The sequence below is a fragment of the Phasianus colchicus genome, chromosome 12, assembly GCF_987193195.1.
Source record: "Phasianus colchicus chromosome 12, bPhaCol1.hap1.1, whole genome shotgun sequence".
NCBI classification, from domain to species: Eukaryota; Metazoa; Chordata; class Aves; order Galliformes; family Phasianidae; genus Phasianus; species Phasianus colchicus.
The window spans coordinates 4,659,160-4,683,409 of record NC_143447.1 but is presented as its reverse complement, the minus strand read 5'-3'; the positions used below and the strand labels follow the sequence as shown (position 1 = coordinate 4,683,409).

Below are 24,250 nucleotides of genomic sequence, written 5' to 3'. Positions count from 1 at the left end.
GACCAGGCTGCCCAGAGCCACGTTCAGCCTGGCCTTGAATGCCTCCAGGGATGGGGCATCCACAACCTCCTTGGGCAACCAGTGTGTTCCAGTGGGGTGGTTCCGGTGCATCACCACCCTCTGTGTGAAAAACTTCTTCCTAATGCCTAACCTAAACCTCCCTGTCTCAGTTTGACCATTCCCCCTCATCCTATCACTATCCATCCTCATAAACAGCCGTCTCCCCTCCTGTTTATATGCTCCCTTCAAGTACTGGAAGGCCACGCTGGATTACTCCATGCAGAAAAAAATGGCACCACTGACATTCAACAGTGCTTGCTTAATGCTGATGGAGAGCAGTGGGTGTGAGCACAGTGAGGCAGTGGCTGGTGCATTTCAGCAGTGGTGGCAGTGACAGTGGATTACCTCTTCTGGTGTGGATTTTTATGAGTGCAGCATGTAGGCTCTTGTTCATTGCTGATGAAAATAAAAAGCTCACGGTCATGACTGTGTTGAAGGAATAATGTTTTGTAGCTGAGAATTTGCTCTATCAAACAGTGTTGTTTCGCTCATTTTGTCTGTTGTCACTTTCAGTGAAATAGATAGAAGGCATTACTTTTGGAGCATGCCTAATTCACAGTGTGGGGTTCTGGAATGGAATTGGGAAATCACATTTTCCCTGTGCTTTTCTGCTGTACTCAATATTCTTTTTTTTCTGTGAATAACATTAGTAGCACTTGAACCAAAATAAAGTCATGGTTATGCAGCTGCAGCTGATTTTAAAAGAAAAAAAGAGTGGGGAGGAGTTAGACTTGGAATGCTCAGCCCCACTGAGTTGTGTAAACTTGTGGAGTTCAGTGCTTGATGAACTCATCACCCCCATTCCACAGCAGGGTAAGAATGCTGGTGAGCGCACTCAGTGGTAGCGAACCCAGGCTGCAGCACAGCTCATTTGCTGACTGGGGTTTTGGGCAGCTGAGTTTCTTTTCTGGCTGCATTCCAGGTGAGGACAATAGACTGTATAAGCAGTGATTAATCATCTCGGGCTGTTTAGTTACAATTGTCACTTGGCAAGTTCTGTTAAAAAAAAGTATATTGTATTTTGAGCAGCAACTGGCCCGCTTGAAAAATGAACATCCTTCCCATAGTCATGTTTGTTCAAGCCAGTCTTAAAATGGAACATAGGATAAACAATTCATTTTCTTTTAAGACTCTATCATGTTCATACATTTTTCTTCTGTTAAATATTCATATAATTGAATCTCATGTTTTAAATGAAGTTGTAATTTTGAAATGTGATATTCTAATCATTAGATTGCTCTAGTAATATGTGCAAATGTGGTGTTTTGTTCCTTCTATTCTTGTAAAACCTTTGAGGGCAGTTCATTCACCTCCATCCTTCATAGTCACATTTGGGGTTAACGTTGAGTAGACCTCTGTGGTAAACTAGAGAAAAATCTACTTCGAGTTCTGTCCCAGCAGAGAAACTATAATTCTGTTTTCAGTTTATAACTTGAAAACAAGAGATGGTTTTTCTTTAGCAACAGGAATAAATTCTGTTATAGAATTGCATCTGAAAAGAGCAGGTTTCACAGCAGCTTCCCAGCTATGATGAATGAATTGGAAAACTTGTTTGGGGGGCCAGGTATAACTGGAAAGCAGCAATGCTCAGATTCATTTCTCTGCTACTTCTGCTGTTGTTGTCCCATAGATATGTGATGTTCTTAGACACTGGTTTTTGATGCCAGTCTGTTAAGTATCAGCCTCGGCTGAGAAGGACTCTGGAAAGGTGAATTGCTGCCAACCTGATGTTTGGTACTCTCACAGCCTCATAACAGAGAGCTGAAGATGAAGAAAGGTATAAATGTTGAAAGTAATTGAAATACTTCAGAATCACATTTAAAACAAATTAAAAAAAAAAAGAGAGAGAAGTATGCGCAAGTTTGGAAAAGTAAAAACTGGTTTCCTGAGTGGCTAGCAAATTGATGTGCTGTGCTGAACAGACTTTTATCGTCTTACAATAATAAATCAACTAGAAGTTGCCTTCCATTGAATTATTTGCATGATGACATAGCTTCACATGGGAAAGCATTAGATACTCAGTGCAGCGCTGACCTTGCTTTTGTCTTCACTTTAAATATTAGCAGAAAAGTCTTTGTAGTGCTCACCAATGGCGTGCCTTATAATTCAGCTTACAAGTACCTTCTTGGTGTACGTTAAAATAACTTGGTCTGCATTGAAAGTTGAACACGTGTGAGGCACCTGGTTATAAAAGCAGACTATTGTAATGCCAACTTCTGTGCGGATGATCCATTGGATGCTGAAATATCCGAATGCGTTTTGTCTGAACTGAGCCACAGTTAGGAGCTGTTTGGCAATACAGTTATGGTTACTTAAAGGTCCACAGGAAGGAAAACAAAGAATCACCTTTCTAACCAGCCTTGCCAAGGAAAATGCATTGAACTTATTCTCCTGGCGGTGTATTTGCCAGGTTTGGTTGTTAAAATGCTGCAGGTCTTCTTTTATTGCCATGGACTTTTGTATAGACGTGTAAGTTTTTTCTGCAACTTCCTGATCTTTCTAAAGGAATATGTAAACTAGTTTCAAATTTGGATAGCTGCTCCAAGAGATCTAAGGGTGAAGGTGAAACCTTTCTGTGACTGCAGTATGGATACATGGAACATACACTGGTCATTTCTAGCAGCAAGCTTTAGGTCATTGAATCATAGAATGGCTTGGGTTGGAAAGAACCTCAAGGATCATCAAGTTTCAGCCCCTTTGCTGCAGGCAGGGTTGACAACCACTAGATCAGGTATGAGATCAAGATGCCCAGAGCCCCATCCAACCTGGCTTTTTATTTCTTGAGAAATATTGCTTTGCCTGGAAAAGTGACCAGACAATTTTGTAATCGCTGACATAGATAGAAGGTAACGTTGTTTTCGAAACGTTGCATGGAAAAAAATATACATTGCAATTTATTTTTGTTCCAACTGATTTGCTCATCTGCATGAGTTGCGTATTAAACTTCCATGTTAAGTTAGGTTTTGTTTGAATTGAAAACAAAGAACAAGGTCCTCCCCAAAGCCTCAGAGCAGAGGAATGCAAAGCCTAAACCAGACCAAGGAACAAAGCTCACCTTCCCCAAACAGCCAAAATCTTGAAATAGATATATATATATTTTTTCCCCTTTTCTCCTTTTTTAAAAAGAAAACAGAAACTTTAACTCTGTTTTTCTGCAATCATGCTTTCAAAATGAAGTGCACTGTGAAGGGAAGTAGCCCAGAGAGGATTTTGTTTAGGTGTTTTCTACACTGAAGTACTTCATAAGGAGACTTTAAGCCATAGAAAAGCAGTTTTATTGCAAAATAGTACTATGTGAGAGACAGTGATTGCTTTATTTATGTTAACAGTCAGGTTTTTTATCAAGTGACTAGACAATTTCAAGGTGCTTACATCTATGAACTCGGATCTCATTCGTAATGAACTTTTAATGTGACTAATTTGGAAGCCTAGGTTGAGTTGGATTATCTTAGACTATTTTCGTTGGCAATGCATATTCCAGTTCTGAAAGAGAAAAGGAAACTCATAGTTTCCTGAGTTGCTTCCTTTTCAATGTGCTGGCAGAAAGCACTTTAAATCTCGAAATGAATGGACTGGGGATAAGAAAGTAACTTGTTTGTTTCCTGTGTTACAGACCTGGTTACTGAGAGCATCCTGCATGATCAAACAGTACATTGAGACAGCCTTATTTTCTATGAAATGAAGTTTAATTTTGAGGTAAGGTTCTGCTTACTTTTACTTTTTTTATGCAGTATGACAGATAATAATTACAGTAATTAAAAACCTTTATCTGCTGCCTGTCTACGTTGGTAATGCATAAAATATATACAGCTGTGGATGTATGTGTGAAAAGGAATCAAGGTGAAAATCAAATGTGAGGCATGAATATTGAAGCTCCAAGTAAACATTGTGAATAACAGCCAGGAGACTAACCTGACCATTACATCTTCTGACTATTTTTAAACAGTTTCCAGGGAGACTGGAGGATAATACAAAATAAATGAGTTCTCTAAGCCTCATAAAGAAGGGCTGTGCCTTTCACTGGTATGAGAACAAATAGCTGAGATGATGACTTGGTTTCATTTTAATACATGTATAAGAGGTAACAGGAAAAAAAAGAAAAAAAGAAAAATCATTTCTAGACTAAACAGATAAATTATTTCTAGACTCAAATGCTATGGGAAGTGAAGGCTGACATGGTAAGCCTGGCTTCGGACAAAACGTTGTTAAATCATACTCTAGTTTCTTGATTTGTTGGAGTAATTTTGACCTCGTGCACATTATTGTTCTAAATGTGTCCTTGGCTCTGATTCCTCATTTGCAAATGGTGCTTGCAATACTGAAATTTTGCTAATGGAATTTTGTCCTGCCCTTCTCCATATTTGAAAAATGTCTACAGTGAACTTTTAAAATGGCCTGTAAATGAAGCAGCATTTCAGTTTATTACCAGCTATGTCTAAGGACAAGGTTAAATGAAGTAAAATCAGTAAAGAGTAAATAGTTGCTTAAGCTATTTATTTCATTTTATTTGTAACTATTAAGAGAAGGTTAGTAGCTCTACTTTGTTCTTGATGTATTTTAGTTGGAGTCATATATTTATGGGGAATTCTTATAACAAAGACTGGCAAAAAGAACACTGTAACCAGTGTGTATTTTTGAATTATCAGTGCATTAGGTCCTCTTTTGCAATGCCAATGTTTTCCTCGTTTCAGTGATACTGTTATTACATCCCTGTTATCACATGTTTAATGAAATAGAGTGGCTAAAAATGTTAATTAGATTTTGATTTAAGAAATTATTTTTTTAAAGCATCTCTGACATCAGTCAGGCTAATTATGTCTGGATGTGTGAGTGACTGTACTGCTTTGATAACTCCTTGCTAATCAGAAATAACAGATATTTTTGGGAATGTTCTCAGTATTGGGATTCTTAACTGTGAAAGAAGATTTTCCCCTGGAAATGTTTTCAGTTCATTGATGTTGACCTGATTCATAAATGAATTGCTCAAAGTCCCTCTTCTCTGTCAGTAATATGTCAGTGCTTCTGGATGTTGCATGTGTGAGTGAGTGGTAGGAGAACAAACTGCACTTGAATTCAGAGACCTCTTCTCATGGGATCTTGCTTCACTGATGGCTGTAAGTCCTGATAGTGAAATTAATTTAATCTTTCTAAAGCTTTGACCTGAACTAGTCAGGCAAAACGTAAATCTGCATCTACAGCCTGTCCAGACTACGTCCTTTCCAGTATATGGAAGTCAATCAATAGTATGTATGAAGAGTGGTAATTGAACATTTAGTGATTCTGTACAATTCAAATAATATTTTGTTAATAGAAGAAAGTAACCACTGTCACTGGTGGAATCACTGCTGGAAATGAGTTTGAGTAGAAGAAACAGTTATTTTTTGCATGCATGGGCTGGATTAAAGGAGAGCAAAAGATAAAATCTCTGGAAATTCTCTTAATTAGGTTTAATATTGTATGATTGTCATTGCACAAATTCCATTCTTTAGAAGATTTTTCAGGGTTAGTGATAGAAAATGTGTTTACTTGGATTTTACTGAAGGAATCTAATCTTTCCTGTCTTCCAGATTCAGTGGTTTGGGTTTTTTGGTTTTTGGTTTTTTTGAATCAAGGTACTAATGCAAGAGAAACGTAATGTAACAGAAAATTGACCCCTATATGGTTTTCCCCTGATTTCTCACCTGAATAGCCCTGTTGAACTGCTTTTTCCATCAGTACCATTGTCCATGAGCTGACATAAGGGAAGTCCTGGTAGGCTATTTTATTCTGGCTTAAGGAACCAAGTTTACTGGAGAGATGGTTTATGCAGAGAATATACTCAGTAATCTTCTCGGAAAGTGGATTTTAGATGAGAGTCCTAGCTGGAGTTCAGCACATCTAAATGTGAATTTGTGCCTGTGTCTAAAGCATTAGCCTGTCTGATATATTTTCAGTTGTCTGTGCAAGTGTTTTTTCATAAGTTTCATACAGATATACATGTATATTTAAATGTTTATGTAAGTACAGAGTATCTATTCTTACATACAATACTTAGGTAACATTTTTCATTTTAAGAATGAGCGGATAGTTACAAGGCGTAAGATTCATCCAGTGCTCCATGTGCATCTTGAAATAGGCCTTCCTAGAAACAATATGTGAATTTGGGCTCAGCCATCTGAAGAATCTGCTAATTTGACGATGAACTTTTAAGGAAGATCACTGCCAGGGTCTCTTTATGGGCACATTTGATGGAGGTACAGTTTTGACCTGAGATTAGCACATAGTTTTCAGTGTCTTAGACTAATTATAACCTACTTGACTTGCACACTGCTAAGCCCTACTAAAAGTCCAGCAATATTTTAAGTTCTTTTCCTTTTTATCTCTGCAGTAGTAGATGTTTTGGAGTTCCATCCTAGTTTTTTCAGAGATGTAGGCTGTCCTCAACCTTGAACCAGTTTCATAGATTTTCATAGAGATTACACCATTCTGTAATTATCTCCATTTCCATTAGTTGTGAGCTTTTTACCTTGGGAAATACTTTTAAAACTGGAAATAAATGAAGGCTGAGCTGCTTGCTTGAACCAGTCACTGAAGAATGTTAGACTTCTCATGTGTCTCTGCTTTTCTATTTTGTGGCTGCTTGATTTTTTTTCATGATGCTGCTCTGTGATTTTTATTAAAAAAAAAAAAAAAAAGAAGGTGAGACTGAATTGTTACCAGGAAGGCTGTAACTGTCTTTTTCCTGGTCTGGGGGGATGAATTCTCCTAGATCTTAAGAATTCTTTCCTCATTGAGTGCAGTAGTCAGACCATGTCCAGTTTTAACAGCTTTCATTGTTAGCATGTAACTTATCCTTATCCTTTCATGTGTAACAATTCTTCAAAGGTGTCTGAATCCTTAAAAACCAATTAGAGGTGAAATATAAAAGGATGGTATCTTGTTGGAGTAACACATGGCCTTACAAAGTCCAAAAATCTACCAGACTGAAGTGAGGTAGCGTACAGTAGTCCTTACGAACGCTTCAAGAATGTTGATTTCATAAGTGCAAGCGTGCTGCCATTGCTCACCTTTTCTGTTTTCATTCATGTCATTGTTTGTGGTAGCAACTGAGCCTTCTGCTCTCTATGGCTTTTAGGTCTTGTTTCTTTATTGTTGCTCTTCCTTCTGAGTCTCTACGTATTTCTTGGAGTTTTCTTTTTCAGTCATTCCCTGTTTTTTGTTTGTTTTCTGTTGAAAGAGTAGTGCTCTTTTTCTTTTTTTCCCTAAATCTAAATTGTTTTGCAATCAAGGTAGAGGAAAGACTGATGTTTCAGCCAGAAATCTGGTGTTAAAAAAAATTACAGTTAGCCTTCGGCCTCTGTGGTAGCATGAAACTGTAAAGTAGAAAAACACTGTCTTTATCTCCTTTCCTCCTATGCTCTATTCATTTGCTAGCATCAGGAAGTGAAAAGAGTATGCACTAAGCTTGTGCAAACTTGTGCAGTACTATCTGCACAAGTTGTCTGGTATTCTAGATAGTGCAAACTATGGTTGGTAAGTGAATTCACAGTAAATTTGAAGTAGGTAATGGGGGTTGTAAGACTGGGAAAATCTTTTTCTGGTAACTTTTTGAATGCGTTAGGAGAAGATTACATATCTACTGTTGTTCAGTTTGATATGTTTTATGAATTGCATGACTTGACTCATAGATGGTGTGTCAGCTGTTGTGTCTACTTGACTTGTCAAGATGGAATGGAAGTATCACCATTCTGCATGACTACTTTTGTAGGGAAGGATGTATGTTGGATTATCATTGCTGTTTTCACAGTATTTTGTTGTGATTTTTTTACTGATTTTCTGTAAACTTTGTCTCTATGACATGAACATTATTAAAAATATAATTTGTACAGAAATGGTGGTAATTGTGTATTGATTCATGTTGTGATTGCTCACGAGAAAAAAATGCCTGAGTATTATTACAGGAAATGGAATCAAGAACATTTCAAAGGTAGAAACAGAAATGAATTATTAATAAGTTAGGTTCAGGTAGCAATTGGCTTAATTTTGAGTATTCCAATAAATACTGTAAGGCAGAAAAACATATTTTAAATTTTGATGAAATTAGCAGCATAAGTGCCATACTTTGTGCTGTTTTCCTTCAAGTTCTTCTGAGTTCTTCCTTAATTATGTGGAATACTAATTACTAGATAGCACTTAATTCATCCAAGTAACATTTTGTGCTTACTGTTTTTTTTTCCTCTGCCTCACTTCCTGTTTTAGTGATCTATTTAGAATGTATTAACTGACTGTTGGGAGAAATTGATCAAAGTTTACTGAAAGCAACTTCAGTGCCTCCTAAGTGCAGCATTTCAGATCAGTGTGAATAGAGAACTATTCCATATACAGCCCATCACAGGATTCAGTTTTTCTGTTCCATGTAGCACAGCTGCTTCTGAAGGCAACTTGTGCCTTCATTCCACTTGAAAAAGAATGAAGAAATGTGGAATAATATTTAGACCTATTAGACAAATCCAGTAGGTCACATCCTGGCTGTGTCACTTAATGACTATATTAACAACTCTGACAAGTTGGTTTATCTCATTCTGCCCTGGGGAAGTCGTCAAGAAGTGGCAGACATAGCCAGAACTTTGACTTAGAATAAATGCAATAAAACAAAACACTGAAGGGAGTATGTTCAAAACCACAACCAGACATAAAGGCTTAAGAACTTTCTTCAAAATTCCATCGCTTGAAAATGGAGTGAATATGCAGAATTCTGCAAGGCTGGATTTAGCAGCCCACTTGGTAGTTTGACCTACTGCCACTGTTTAGAATATGTGGATGAAATGCTTGAAACAATTAAATCTGCTGTGGAAAATCAGTTTTGTACTGCTGTAATTCTTCCATAGAGAAAGAAATAATCATTATCTTAATTTATTCTATCCTTTTAAATTCATTCATGTGCTTTTAAATTCCCAGAAATATATTCAAAATTAAGTATGTATCTGACTTCAAACAAGTTGTAGCTCTTGTTATGAATCTAGATTAGCGCCTCAAGCAGACTGTTGTTTTTTTCCTCCCCACCTTAAAAATAAGAGCACACATCTGTATCTCAGTACTGCATAAGTTATACTCATTGAGTCTGTGAATATCTTCATTGCTGTCCTACCAGGCGAGGCTTAAAAGGTCTCATGCCTAAAGGGGAAGCACTGCATTTATAGAGGAACCTAGCAAAAGGATGCTGCTTCACCTCTTCTGACTTGTACAAAATTCATATTTTCTTATTTCAGCTTTCTTCTGTTCTGCTCTTGCCAAATAAGAGCAAAAGCCTGGAGGGCCTTTTTAAAGAGTTTAGTTGTTGACTGCTGTGTCAGAGGCTTCTAACTCATGAGACTAAGAACTTCCACACTAGAGTTTGTTTCAGTCAAACTCTTACCTGCTGATACCCAAAAGCTATTTTGGATGGTTCACAACAATGGTACTCCTCTCATGATACCTTGTAATTTACATTTTATTTTGAAGGTACGTTAATATAAGTTTACAAATTTGTCTTTTGACTTGAAAAGCAAACTGTAGTTGAATTGATAATAAAATGACTGTCCTATGAATAACACTTAGATTCGAGTATTTTGGTCTCTTACATAATTTTGCTTGAAGGGACTTCCTTGTACTGAGCAAAAAAGGTTATGTTCCTGTATGACTGTGTGAACTGAAAAAGGCATGACTAGTGCCTGCTAATAACTAAAAGCTACTTTTACAGTAGCTTTCTAAGCTTGCCCTCGTTCACCTTTAGCTTACTGTTTTTCAAGTTACCTGTTTTTAAGACTTAGTATTGCACACTGCACATAAGTGTTGTGAGTTTGCTGATATTCTTGAAGGGTTTAAATGCAAGCTTGCTTATCAGGACATGTGGTGTGTGCATATAGGCCCTGTGGTTAAGTGGGTCTTTTCTTAGGGCAGGAGAGGTGTAAAAGATCTTGCATTTAATTGTCTATGCACATTTTACAAACACAGAATAAAGAATGTTCTGTGGAATAGCAGTAAGTGACTTCTATGTTAAGTGATGGAAGGAAGGTTATTTTGTTTGCTTACTTAAAGACTTCTGACTAGCCACCCCAGACAGCGCACAGTGCCTGAGACTTTGTCTACTTTTGATCACTTCTAAAGCTGATACCTTTGTACTCATAGAACAGAAGTTAATGTTTACTGTCGTTCCTCTCCTCTTTAAGATAATTTGAAGAGAACTGGGACTTTTTTATTTCTGGCTGCCAGAATAGTGCGTACTGCTCCTTTCTAAATTCACCAGTGAAACACGAATTAGACTTTGAGTTCAGCATACACACATAAGTTATTTGGATGTAAGTGATAATTCTTCCTGAAACACCTCTCTACATTGTTCTCAGGGGAATGGCAAGGCACAACCACAATATATCAGACAGGTATTATACAATGATCCTGCAGAGAATCTGCCTAGTGTACTAAGAAAGTTAACAGCACCTTTGAGAGCAGTTTGGTGGAGCGTGATCTTTTGTAAGATAAGTACAAAAGATGACAACAGTAGCATTGGCCAAACTGGTTAAACTACCATTGGGTTTGTAGTAAAGTATGTTCTGTTAATCTGAACTCCTGCACAACCATCTTCCTGCCTGCCCTGTGGTCCCATCATTGATTGTGAAAGATGGCACTTTCATTTACATTTATGATTTTGGAAATAAGATATGTAGTTTATATTACAACAAGGTATGTGGTTTTGAGTACTTCTTGCTTAAGATCTTAACAGGTACCACCCACTGAAGAAATGTTCAGTATGTTGCAGTAGAATTAGATGTTCAGCTGCCATGAACAGTTGAAAAGGTAACGTCCTGTTTTTCTGTTGCCTTGTGCCACCAAGGCAGTGACGAGGGTTCTAAGATGAATGGAGAACTTCTGACCCACTGGATTTTCTTAGAAAGTTACTCTATTATAAAAATGCATAGCTTTGCCTATAGTAATATGTATAAATGTAGGCTTTTAGATTGTAAGCCTTATGACCTAGATATGTGTTTGCTCAAGCTTAAATGAATGAGTAAAGGAACATCGACAGGGAAGACAGATCGCTGCAAAATCATAGCAGAGCTTTGTTTTTCACCAACAGCACGGACAGTGGCAACTTTGCTGATGGGTGTAGTTCATATTTGACATGTCAGCATTAGTTGTTCCACTTTTGCCTATTGAAGAAATGCAGCTATTTTGACTTGCACTTTACTTAAAACATTCCATTAGCAAGGGTGGGAAATGGAAGGCAAAGGAGTGTTCATATCACCATAACATTAACCAGAGATAGTATTAAACTAAGAAAGTAAGAAAATAAATGATCTGTATTTTCTGTTTGCTTAGCAGTGTAGCTCAAAATATATATATTTCCTCAGCTGCCAGACACCCCAGGCACTGGGGTAGGGATGATACAAATGAAGCGAGGCAGTTGTGTGGATGATGAGGGAGGTCAGTGTTTGCTAAGTGGTTACCCCTGTAAATCTCATTTCTTGTAAATCTCTCGTGTATCTCCTAAGCCATCATACTTCTTCTGTTTTATTGTATGCTTTTAGCTTGATGATGGTTGATTTTTACTTGAATTACATGACGCAAACTTTTGTTCTTGTCAATATTCAGGGGCACAGCCTTTTATCCTGGGTTACATGTCTCTTGAGAGTCCTTGTAAAATGCTTTTTGAGATAATTACACTTCCCCTTCTGTTTCTTTGCACAGCAGCTGATGGAATAGTCTTAATGCCAGTGCCACCTTCCCTGTCCAGCACAGCTGGACACTCAGTTGCCATTTAGCTTCTCAGGGAATGTGCTGTGGAATTTGTGTATTTGTTACTTGACACCAGGAGGGAGAAGCATTTCAAATGCATTTCCAGTAGAAGAAGAGAGTGGGTATGTTTTGACATTGACTTTGTTCTTGTTAATTTGGAGGCATTTCAAGGGGACTTAACAAATATGTTTGTTTTTGTTTGACTTGTTGCCTTGTGACTTGCTATCCATCATTATCTTTATGTTTTCCGGCTTATTTTCTATCAGATCACTAAATCAGTAGAAAAACATGTTATGAACTTGTTTAAGGAAGAAGCATTTGGGAAAGATAAAGTTGCATTTGCTGAAAATTCAGTTTAGGCTGTGCAAATGGAAGCATGGGTGCCTGCTGCAAGTTTTATCGTCCCAAGTTAGTGACTTGCTGGTCTCTTGGTGGACCAGGTGAGACCCAATGAGGGTGATTATCCTTTGACCACTTGGTGCTCCTGTTCCTCTGCATTGGATTCTCTGGCAAGGTATGTTAGATAATCACTCCATAACCCAGTTCTGTCAAAACTAAGGAAATGATTCTTCTTAAATATGATAGCCAACACTGGAAAAAAAAAGTGTCAGAATTGGGTGAATGTGATTGTGCAAACAGAAATGTTGGCAGCTGTTAACTTCTGGAGCTGGAACATATCTGGCTGTCATAGCAGTTACCAGTGCTGAACTGCAGCTGGAATGGCAGGCATCCCCACCACCTGATGTTACTGCTCTCTGAAGAACTATAACACTGCCTCACTTATAGGTCTTCTCAGTGTTTAGCAATATATTTGTTGTTACACTTGGAATAGGTTTGCTTGTTGTCGTGGTCTACCCAAGCTATCTCTGGGCACAAGGACACCTGCTGATCATGATTCAGCCACTACTTATACTCTTGTTTGGTCAGGACTTCCCAGAGCACGGGCTGTGTGAGGACTCAGCTCCAGGCCTTGATGTTCACACTTCAAATACATACTGTAGTACTGGGTTCACTCGCTGAGTTTGGAGCTTATGTTACCTCTCCCAGTCCTGTCAGGTCCATAACTTAATATTTTTATCTCCAGCCTTGCAAACACAGATCAGTCATGGTCTGATTTAGAAATTGTCTGCTCCTCTGCTTACAGGGTAATAGATGTAATACAAGGCAAATAAATCAAAAGAATCCTGTTTTTTTGGTCCATTATTCCAGAAAGTGAGTATTACTTCAGAGGAAAAAGAGGGAGTCCATTACCTGCACGGAGAAATATTTAAATGTGGTGTGAATCAGAGAATATGGAGAGTGGATTTTTTGGTTTGTTTTGTTTTTGTTTGTTTGTTGTGTTGTTTTGTTTTTTGAGAAAAAGCAGCTCTCCTGTTTGAGCTGTTGCCCAGAAAATGGAAACTGTCTCAGCTCCTGCTGAAAACCAGGTAGTGATGTTTAGAGCTGGAGGGTAATCTGAAGGTGACAGATGAAAACCTGTCTTTGATTTTTGAGAACACAGTGCTGGAAGAAGCCAATAGCTCATGGGTCCCTTCATAACTCTTTTCAGAATAAAGTATCTTTTGGGACGTCCAAAAACAGGAGCATTGAGTTTGAAGGAGACCAGACTGTCAATGCATTTTAGTCCTTCTTTAAGGAGTAGTATTTGAATGAGATATCAGCTCAAGTTTTAAGATGCAATACAGGTGGCTTGTGAGTCTCACCTTTGGGTGCAATAGAAAAAGCAGAGGAGAGGGGAGCTTTTTGTAGTTCTTGTGAAGTTCTGTTCATTCATGTCACTTTATATCTCTTGCTCTTTTGAAGAACAGTAGCAAATAGGAGAGTGAGAATCCAGAGTGAGTTGCATTAAATTTCTCTGCAGACAGAGGAGGGAGCAGTTTTTTTCTCCTGCATTTATTTTGTGCTGCTACTATTCTGAATGGTTGAGTCTTGAAATAAGGACTGTTTTGGAGGGTTTTAAGCATTAGTAGGGAAAGATCTGCATTTATTTATTGACCTTCACCTAGAACGATTGGCTCAAAATCCAGGTTATTATCAGGCACTCTTGGATTTGGAAAGCACTTCACATTGCTTCTTGCACATTTCTCTCATTCAGCCCTTTGCCAGACAGTCTTAGTGTCTGACACAGTCTGGCATTTTGTACTTGTACTGAATGATTCTGAAACTAATTAAAACAAACAAACAAACAAAAAAACAACCAAAATAGGATGATGTTGCTTAGTAAGATGCAGATGGATGGGCTGCCCCAGAAATATAGAGGAAGATGACATCTTAGAGCAAAAGTGACTCCTAAATGGTATCAGTAGAGAGATGATTTGTCTGTTGTTTGTGCCCTGGAGAAGCTCAGTGCTTTGGAGTTCTGTTTGCTTAACATTGTTGAAATGTTACTGGTAGTTCTTTCCTATTTCAGCAAGTGAGAAAGGGCTTTAGTTCTGTAGAGTTCTTGGAGATTGTTACGGAAAGTCCAGTGATGGGAGTGTGGTTTGGAGTGTCTTGACAGCAAGGGAAGACACTTGAGACAAAACGCAGACCATCTATAAAATGAAACAGAACAAAAAGCATCTGTAGCTTCCTGTTTCTGTAGACAAATGCTGTCAAATTCAGTGATGTTTCTAAAATAGAACTCAAATGAAAAATAACTTCTTGAAACTCTCAGTAGTTGCGTAACGGGATAAAAAAATCTAATGGATTTATTTTCTAGAGACTTGAAAAGAACACACAGTATTGCATACTTGTGAATCGGCTTTTGTTTATGCAATTGCTCTGAGATGTTAGTTGTCATTTAATCTAACATGCTAACAAGAAGGTGAGCTGAGAGAAAAGTTAGGGGAAGCACTTAATTTTCGAATCTGAAAATGCATAGACTTTGTCTTTGGAAAGCAACCTACTCCTTCCTGTTCTCCTGCCTCCGTGTGTCAGGATCTGAAAAGGAGAAGGAAAAATAACAGTTCTGATTTGAGATTAGCATATTATCTGAAAAATTGACCAATGATTTGGGTTTGTTATTAAATGTCATATTGAAGATTGAAAAATGAATTCATTAAAAATTATGGAGTTGCTTTTCTCTTAGTAGTAAATATTGGCTTCTGGTGATGAAAAGTAGTAAATGTAAACAGTAAATTCTATTCTTGCGCAGCATTTTGATATATCTTGAGCAAAATATTAACCTTTAGGAATGGATACACACCTCCTCTGAAAATGAATTTCCAGTGTGCCAAGAGAAATATCTGTCTGGGGGGATAATTTGTAGCTTGATGATTCTAGTAGGACTTCATGTAGAAATGTATTTGAGAACATATAATTCCAGTGAACTCGTTTCATCCTTAAATGAGAAGTTTGAGAACATTAGGACATTAAGTTGAAATTCTGAGCAATAATGCATCACTACTCTTTCAGACACTTCATTAGGGAATTGCAAGTGATTTGACACCATGGTAGCCCTTTCCTTGAAGATCTGTGTCCGCCAATGCAATGTTGTGAAGACGATGCAGTTTGAACCATCCACTGCAGTGTATGATGCCTGTAGAGTCATTCGAGAACGAGTGCCAGAGGCTCAGATGGGGCAAGGTGAGTTTCTAAAAAATAAACACAGACTGATTTTTGTTTTAATTTTTTTACAGCCTATTCTCTTCCTCCATTTATCTTTCAGGTTGGAGGGTTTGTGTTTTTGTTTGAATAATACTCTGGATGAAAGGGAAAGATTTTTAAGTTAATGAAGATGTTTTTTTTCTTCTTCCTTCTCACAGTGAGACAGAGCTTTCTTTACAATGGGTGGTTGTTTGTGTTTTTTTTTTTTGGTGAAAAATTGACTTTTTACATAAATTGTTTGTCTGAAAGATCATTTTCTCACACACTTCCACCACCTTGTCAAATCTCACTCAGTTCTCTGACAGGCTAATGAAAAATAGTTGTGGCACCATCTTTTTAAAGCAGTGTTTAAAGCTGTGCTTTCTAGGAAAATTTAGGTAGACTTGTACTTCAGCAAAGGAAGAGCAACATAGAATTACCAAACATGGCTGGTCATCTCCAAAGCGTGCAAAGGAAGATGTTTGAAACTCATTAAATAGAATAATATTCAGAACACTGATATGTATTACTGAAATCAAATTAGATGAAAACGCAGTTTGTTCACTCAGGCAAAAAAAGTCTGGCTTAAATGTAGCCAAAGTTGTTCAGAAATCCAGATTGTTTGGAATCCTTTGATTCTGTACTGCGTATAATGTGATTACAATGTAATCTTTAAAACAGTTTGCTTATTTTATGCACAGTTTTCTAACTTCTGAGGATTTTTGAAAACCTTATCTCAACTTTTAGAAACAACTTGCTAGTAATGGATGATATCAGTTTTACTTTGTTATGCTGGCCCATTTTAGGAACCCTTAGAAAGTCTAGTTAGAGCATCAATTTTTCAGATACAGTGCATGCATTTTTCTATACTGATCTCTCAAGGCAGTTCTTTTGAGCAGCTCTTCAATTCAGAGAAACTCAGTAAAAAATATCATCACCCTTAATATCATGAATTGCATAGAGAAGCCAAGGAATTCTCTTGAGGTTGTATGGTAGGGTTTTTTCTTTATATATGTTTGTAGTGCAGTTGCAAACTAAAACACCTTTCTGAAGTTGCAATGAATAGATATGACATATCCTTTCCTCTTCACTGTGGCTGTTAAAATGTTTCTTTGCTTGTTAGGAAAACTCATAGTGGTACAGTACAGACTGATCAATCTTGTACCTGCACAACGGAAAGATTATCCTGTAGTTTGACTGTCAGCCATATACATTTCACTTCTCCAGCAAGCATGCACACTGGGACAGAGATGATGACTGTGTTATTCACATGCAAGCTACACAGCCACTGCCATTTCACTACTGAGGTGCATTTCCCAGAAATGAAAATTAGAGCAATCTATACTTCCTTGCTAATTCTGTGCTTTGCATAAGGCACTTTGTCTGCTTGTAAAGGTCAGAAGCTATTTATAGGCACAAATTCTAAAATTTTATATAACTGGTTCCGTACTGAATTTGTGTCCATAAAATCTCTGTATGGATCACTTGGCTTTTTTTTTCAGGGGGGGGGAGGGGAGAGGAGAGGGCATTAATTAAGGTCCGTAGGAAAAATTCCTCTTATTGAGCTCTTTCTTCAAAACTTGGTATCTTTCAGTTAATCTTTCAGTTTAAGTTTCGTTAATTAAGCTCTTGAATAAGTGTAAATTATTATTATATACCACACTTAAGTTGAGACATTGTCCAAACACTATGGCTATATTTACCTGACATTCTGATCAGAGGGTGTGATTGCATGGCTGAAAATAAACAAGGAACCATCCCTGCACTGCTGGAACAGAATGCGCACACAGCTGGCCAGCTTTTGTGAAAACAGGCATTAGCTTAAATGTTAGGAACACAACTACAGCAAGCTCAGCTGATGAACAGTATCTTATGCTGTTTGAGATAGTGGATTTATTGAAGAATGTTCCTGCATCTTTTTAATCAAGAAGAGGTACGTTAGTAGAGCTGGAATTGGCAGTTGTGATCTTCAGTTTGTATACCTGAAGTTTAGACTTGATGCCTAAGCCTGAGTTTGGTCTTGTGTGGCTATTAGGATTCTACCATTTGCTTATGATTCTGAAAAAATCGGTTGGAATATGCTTAGCCTATAATAACTGCAGGTTTATCCTGAGATTGTTGTTATGGATGTAAGTCTAAAAGCATTGCATCTTTTTCAGTGTATAAACCTGGAGCATTGACCAAAAAAGATTTAGAAATTTATCCTAAACTCAATAAGTTATGGGTTGAAAACAAATTATATTTGGAAATAGAACTGTTGCTTAAAATAGTATACTGTGATTAAATCCCAACTGTTTGTATTTTTGGATCTGCAAGGATATAGGCCCTGTAAGAAGGTTCTGTGACCATTCAGAAAAGGTTTTGCTGGAGGGACCTAACTGTAAATATACTACAACTTGTCCAATTGATATAAATGTTCTTGGTTACTGAAGCTATTTTCAAGTCTTCTCTTACACCTGCTCTGTTCTGATATCAGCTGCTAATCTAAATATTTTCTGAAAAAGTATCTCTTTCTAAGTTTGTTAAGAATGGGAGGTAAATGTAATTAAAGTGTAAATATGAAGCTGAATAACCTTAACTGAAACCACGTTTGTATTATGAATTTTAATACTTTTCAATAAGCTGCCTCTTCTGTTCCACAGCCTCTGACTATGGATTGTTCTTGTCGGATGAAGATCCTCGTAAAGGTATATGGCTAGAAGCTGGAAGAACACTGGATTATTACATGCTGAGAAATGGGGTATGGTACAAGTCTGTTTCTTTGATCAGCAGCATGTTTCTAGAAAATCAGTTTCCCAACTTAGCAAGAAAAATGTTTAGCGTTCAGAGGTGTAGGAGAATTTTAAGTCTTTTCCTGAGGCTGATGCACCGTGTGCATAAAAAATTAAGAGAAATCATACATCAAATATCTACTCTATTGAGTTGATTTTTTGTTGTGGCCTCCATAAACATGTAGAAACAGTACTGTTTACTTCCTAGGATGTACTGGAGTACAAAAAGAAACAGAGACCTCAGAAAATACGTATGTTGGATGGTTCAGTGAAAACAGTCATGGTGGATGATTCCAAAACTGTTGGTGAATTGCTTGTTACCATTTGCAGCAGGATAGGTAAGATTCTGGAACCTACATATTCAAGAATTTCTTATTTTCTATGTCATGTTAGCATCTTAAATACTACATATTAATCGGTGCATGTTCAAAAACTATTGAAATTTGTTATCAGCTAACATTTACCAAACCCTTTTCAAAGCTGTTGTCCAGTTTTTCTTGTGGTAGTCAGTTGAGAATTAGTTATGTCCTTAAACATTTATTTATTTGGTATTTGAGGACACAGGGTTTTGTGACAGTGGAGTTATGTGCAGCTTCTTACATAAGCTTACCTCTAGGTAGTAGAGAAATAGAACTAAATTTGTACTCAACATTAATGTCATAGAAGCTGTTAATCCTGAAATATACTTGAGTTATAATATAGTACCTTAACCTTAAGTTTGGTCACAGTACTGTAGTGCTTACATAGCATGTGGAAACTATCCAGAGGAGTTAGGCTAAAATGTGTCTGCTTTTACATTTACCTAAACAGACATTTTGATAAACTTATTCAAAGATAACTATAAATATGCATTCAGTATAGAACAGTTTGAATCATGTTATGTCCTTGCATAATTCTCATTTTGAATTAGTGGTTTTAAATTGATTGGGAATAATTTGTCTGCAAAGTGAATTAAGCTAAATCTAAATGTATCTATTTACAATGTTCCTATGCTAAATTCCAATGTATGCAATTAATTTACTTTAAGAAAAAGTTTGAGTAATTTTCACAATGTAGTCAAATTGACAAGTATTAAACATAAATGTGCATTACCAAACAGTGGAGAAAGATAAATGGAACAGAAATCAGAGCAACACAGCTCATATGAATGCTGTGGATTGATTTTTCAGTTCATTTTCATGTAAAAGTCACAGGACAAGTCAAGAGTTCTAAAAAACTTTAATTAAAAAATAAATAAAAATATATACATGTATATATATTTATTCCTCAGTGTGCTCTTCTAGCTTCTGCACATTGTTGGCAAGCTGAAATTACTCCATTCTCAGGAAATGATGGTAGGCATCCATGAAAAGAATTTTACCATGGTGCATCTCCTTTCTGGAATTTACTGCTGCTTTATGTTCTCTCATGTTCTTAATCTGGCGGAATCTCACCATATATTACAAATAAATAAACAGAAGTTATATCTTTCTGAAATTGACAAATGCAGCATACAGAGAAATAATGTACAATGCCAGGTATTGAGAACTGTCAGTGTAGGAGTTGTAGGTTATTTTTGGGATCCTGTTCCCCATAACCAGGTGTTCTGATTTGCATTTCCTCTGTAGTGTCTTTCTTATACTTGAAATGAACCACCAGTGTTTTGATGTATGGAAAATAACTTTATTCTAAAATGTATTAAATTCTTGTTACAAACATTGGGTTTATTTATAATTCCAGGAATAACAAATTATGAGGAATATTCTTTAATCCAGGAGAGCATTGAAGAAAAGAAAGAAGAGAGTACAGGAACACTTAAGAAAGATAGAACGTTGTTGCGTGATGAAAGAAAAATGGAAAAATTGAAGGCAAAGCTTCATACAGACGATGATTGTGAGTAGCGTGTTCCAGGATGATTCTTGCACTACTGTTTTTTCACAGAACAGGGCAAGAAATGCATACAGGAATGCAATTTAGGCTTCTTCAGTGTGATGCAGTTGATCCCTGCTGGTATTGCATCTGTTTATCTGTTCAACTGCCATGTACTTTTAAACTGAGTTAAATAGACAAACTGTTACCTCTACCTTTGAGACTTTGACTTTTGAAGTTTTTGTTGTTGTTGCTTTGTGGTTGTGGGGTTATAATTTAGTTGGGAAGGGAGTATTTTTATTTTCATATTGGCCTTTTGCACACCTTCATTCAAGTAAGATATCTAACTATTGATGCCTACTGAAAGCCATCTTAAGGTTGTTAAGTCTTTGAAAGTAAACTCATTAAGTGTAAATAGAGTTAGGACTAAGATAATATTTGACTTGTTTTATATGCAAAGTGATGAGAACCTCTTTGTTTTAACATCTGGGGACTAAGATTAACTTTTACTGGGAGGGAGATGTTTCAAAATGTATTCAAGGAAAAGTAAAGTGAGCAAAGAATTGGTTTTGGTGGAACAAATGTGAACTTTCAAATAATTGCACTGTGAAGATTTGTAGGACTGAATTTAGTACTGAAACATTAATTTTGCTGTTATTTCTTCAAAGGTATTCACGGTGTTTTGCACTGTAGTAAATTCTTTTTTCACAGCATGCTGTTCTTTCATTAAATTCTCTTTTGTAGCAACCATCAACACTGACTAGAAACATAAATAAAAGCAATATTTTATTTGCTGGGTGCCCCCTCCAGTGGAAAGGGGAATTTTCATATTATGTTCAAAATAGCCAGCTAACACTGGCAACAGGGCATATTAAAGAGTGTGTGTGCCTGATTCTGTTGCAGTAAATTGGCTGGATCATAGTCGAACGTTTAGAGAGCAAGGAGTTGATGAGAACGAAACACTGCTGTTGAGACGGAAGTTCTTTTATTCAGACCAGAACGTAGATTCAAGAGATCCTGTTCAACTGAATTTGCTTTATGTTCAGGTACACTATGTGAACCACAAGTTCTAGCTGTGTGGGATGTGCTTTCTCCTGGTTTGCTTAAAACATTCAGTAATGTCTTGTCTTTAGATCAGTCTTTTACGTTATTGGGCATAGGTCATCAAATTCTTTGTAACATGGAACATCATTTCAAACTTGCAATCAGCTTTCTGCTTTTTTACCTCTTTACTCTCTGCCTGATCAATGAGAGAGCATCTTCCTCGTGCTCTTTTCAGTCTGCAACCTAGACAACACACAGCAGGTGGGCTTCCTGCTTGAAGTGGACTGTATTGTTTAACACAGTGGTAGCCCACTCAGCTGGGTTCCCCAAACTGTTGAAGGTGTTTAAACCTTAGCAAAGTTACGTGGTTTTTTTGCAGAAGATGGTTTCTAACTGCATACTCCAGTGCAGTTGGCTACAGTGCAGTTTGATATCAGTAAAGTTTTAAACAATTTGTTCTGTTTTTTAATAAATCAATGGTTTTATTTATTTAATTGGATGTTCAGATGTTATACTTGCAACTGATTCAAGTGAGATTGCTCTAAATTACATTTTACAACTCTGTAGCAAGTTGTAAAAACGATATTGCTTGCAAGTCTGCACTAAATTTTCAAGAATTTTAGAAGATTATCACTCTGAGCTATTCTCTTGCCCATTAAATACTTCTTTCAGTATGTGCACTACAATAGTGTTCATAGTTACTGTCTTGTCATTGTTTTCTGTACTGATAGATGATTCTATTCCAAAGCTAAAAAATCCATCATCTTCTATGACCACAAAATGTAAATAAAAGGGAGTGAAATGCTGTTTACCTTCACCTCTTGCTGTTTGTTTTTTCAATTGTGAGTTATGCAGTTCATTTTCACTGCTATTACAGGGTAGTAAGATAAGAGCTTTTAAGCTGCATATATATGCATACCCACATACATGTATACACATATATATATGTATATGTGTATATATATGTATATGGATGCACATAAGTGTGTGAATAAATTTAAGTTATATTTTGTATATACATCTTGAAGGAAATGTTTGTCAGTCCACTTCTTGATGAGAGATTTTACAGTCATTATTTCAGGATGTCTCTCTAGATATTAACCAGAAAAGAATCTAGCCCTTTGTTTATTATTCCATTGAGGATGTGTTTATGACTAATATAACAAAGACATTCAGACAGAAAACTGTTGCTGGATTCTTGGCCTGTGCTTAAACTTTTAAGGAATTTCAGAGATGGAATAATTACCTTGAGTGTCCTTGATATGTCTTTCTTTATCTCTTACAGGCTCGTGATGACATTCTGAATGGTTCCCATCCTGTCTCCTTTGAGAAGGCCTGTGAGTTTGGAGGCTTTCAAGCACAGATCCAGTTTGGACCTCACGTAGAACACAAACACAAACCTGGATTTTTAGAGTAAACACTGTTAACTTATAAATTTGGGTGACCTGAAGTGTAACTATTGTTAGGTTGTCACAATCTAAATGCATTTTAGTATTCCAAGCAGAGGTAGCCAGATCCCACGTGTTTTCTGTGGTAGGAGCCTTATTGCATAAATCAGTGCTCCATCTGCTGAGGGGACCTTTGGCTGTGGCTTATTAGGCATTACAGGGTGCCAGCTTTCTCCAGAATGCCAGTTAGCTATGCAGCTGGTTTTCCAAATCACATGGTGATGCTGGCCATGGAAGCCCTTTCTGCTTTCTTGGAAAGCCAAAGTTAATGTTATTTCTTAGATTCTGTCCAGTTAATGCAACCCCATTCTCATGTCATACACATTAGTCATGTATGCCCCTTGCATCAGAACTGCTCTGAACTTCTGTGCAGTTCAAGAGCCACAAGTTGACCATCTAGGATTAGGTTTAGGAGGACTAAAACTTTTTTTATGCGAGAGCTAGGGAGTACTACAATTTTTTTTTTTGTTTGGAAGTTCTCTTCTGCCTGCATTTATAATGCAATTTGTGAAGCTTGAGATATATCAATGACTATCAAAGATTTTTATCCGATAAGAAAGCGCATGAATGGAATGGAACTTTCTCATTTGACTGAAATTAATACTGCTGTGTATAGAGGCCAAGTTTTTCTAACTTTTTATTAGTGACATTAATCATAGAGCCATAGAATCCTTGGAGTTGGAAGGGACCCTTAAAGGTCATCTACTCCAACTCCCCTGTACTGACAAGGGACATTCACTGCAAGATCAGGTTTCTGAGAGTCTGATCCAACCTGGCCTTGAAAGTCTCCAGGGACAGAGCACCCACTACATCTCTGGGCAGCTTCTTCCAGTTCCTTACCACTCCCACTGTAAAAGACCTTTTCCTTATATCCAACTTAAATCTACCTTCTTTGAGCTTGAAACCGTTTCCCCTTGTTCTGTCACAACAGACCCTGCTAAAAAGTCTGTCCTTTTTCTTCCTGTAGCTGCCCTTTAAATACTGAAAGGCCACTGTAATTTCACCTTGGAGCCTTCTCTTCTCCAGGCTGAACAGCTCCACCTATATCAGCACGTCCTTGTAGGGGAGATGTTCCATCCCTTGGATCTCTGTAATGTCCCTTCTCTGGATGCACTCCAGCAGGTCTGTGTCTCTCCTGTACTGAGATATCCACATCTGGATGCAATACTCCAGGTGAGGTCTTACCAGTGCAGACTAGAGGGGCAGGATCACATCTCTCAGCCTGCTGGCCACACTTCTTTTGATGCAGCTCAGGATATGTTTATCTTTCTGGGCTGCAAGGGCACATTGCTGGCTTGTGTCCAGCTTCCCACCCACCAGTACCCCCAAGTTGTTTTTGGAAGGGTTTTGCTTAATCTTTTCATCCCCCAGATAGTACTGGTAGGAGAGATTGCCTGTCACTCATCTCATGACATCGTATGAATGGAGATCTGGCACTGTACTCTTTGTTTCAGTCTTGGCCAGGAGGTTCTGCTTCCAGGTCACCCACCCTTTAATCTTCATTGTGATGCCCTACTGTTTTTGGCAGGGCTGTCTTAGTTTGACATTTAGAGATACTGTTTTTTCTACAGTTGCTCGTTTTCTAATTGGTTTGCCTATAGTGAAACTAGCTGAAGATGGGATTCTGAGAAAAGGAGTTTAAGAAGTTAAAAGTAAGGTATTTATTGAGCAGCCATTGAAGGCTTGTCTTCATGTGAAACTCAGATGCCTGAAAAGAATGGATGCATACTTGCTTTCTTGTTCTGTTTGACTGGCAAGTGC

The 24,250-nt window shown here is 37.4% G+C and overlaps 1 protein-coding gene across 2 annotated transcripts in view; it reads left to right on the top strand.

The window, feature by feature from the left end:
- Positions 1-24,250, top strand: part of TLN2 (talin 2) — a 143,958-nt gene that overhangs the window by 38,082 nt on the left and 81,626 nt on the right. For both annotated transcript variants that reach the window (XM_031616420.2, XM_031616419.2), the window contains exons 2-8: positions 3,674-3,756; positions 15,208-15,378; positions 18,021-18,118; positions 18,358-18,487; positions 19,869-20,021; positions 20,901-21,043; positions 22,327-22,454. In XM_031616420.2, coding sequence (XP_031472280.1) covers positions 15,243-15,378; positions 18,021-18,118; positions 18,358-18,487; positions 19,869-20,021; positions 20,901-21,043; positions 22,327-22,454 — 788 coding nt within the window. In that variant the 5' untranslated portion in view covers positions 3,674-3,756; positions 15,208-15,242. The remainder of the gene's footprint in view (positions 1-3,673; positions 3,757-15,207; positions 15,379-18,020; positions 18,119-18,357; positions 18,488-19,868; positions 20,022-20,900; positions 21,044-22,326; positions 22,455-24,250) is intronic.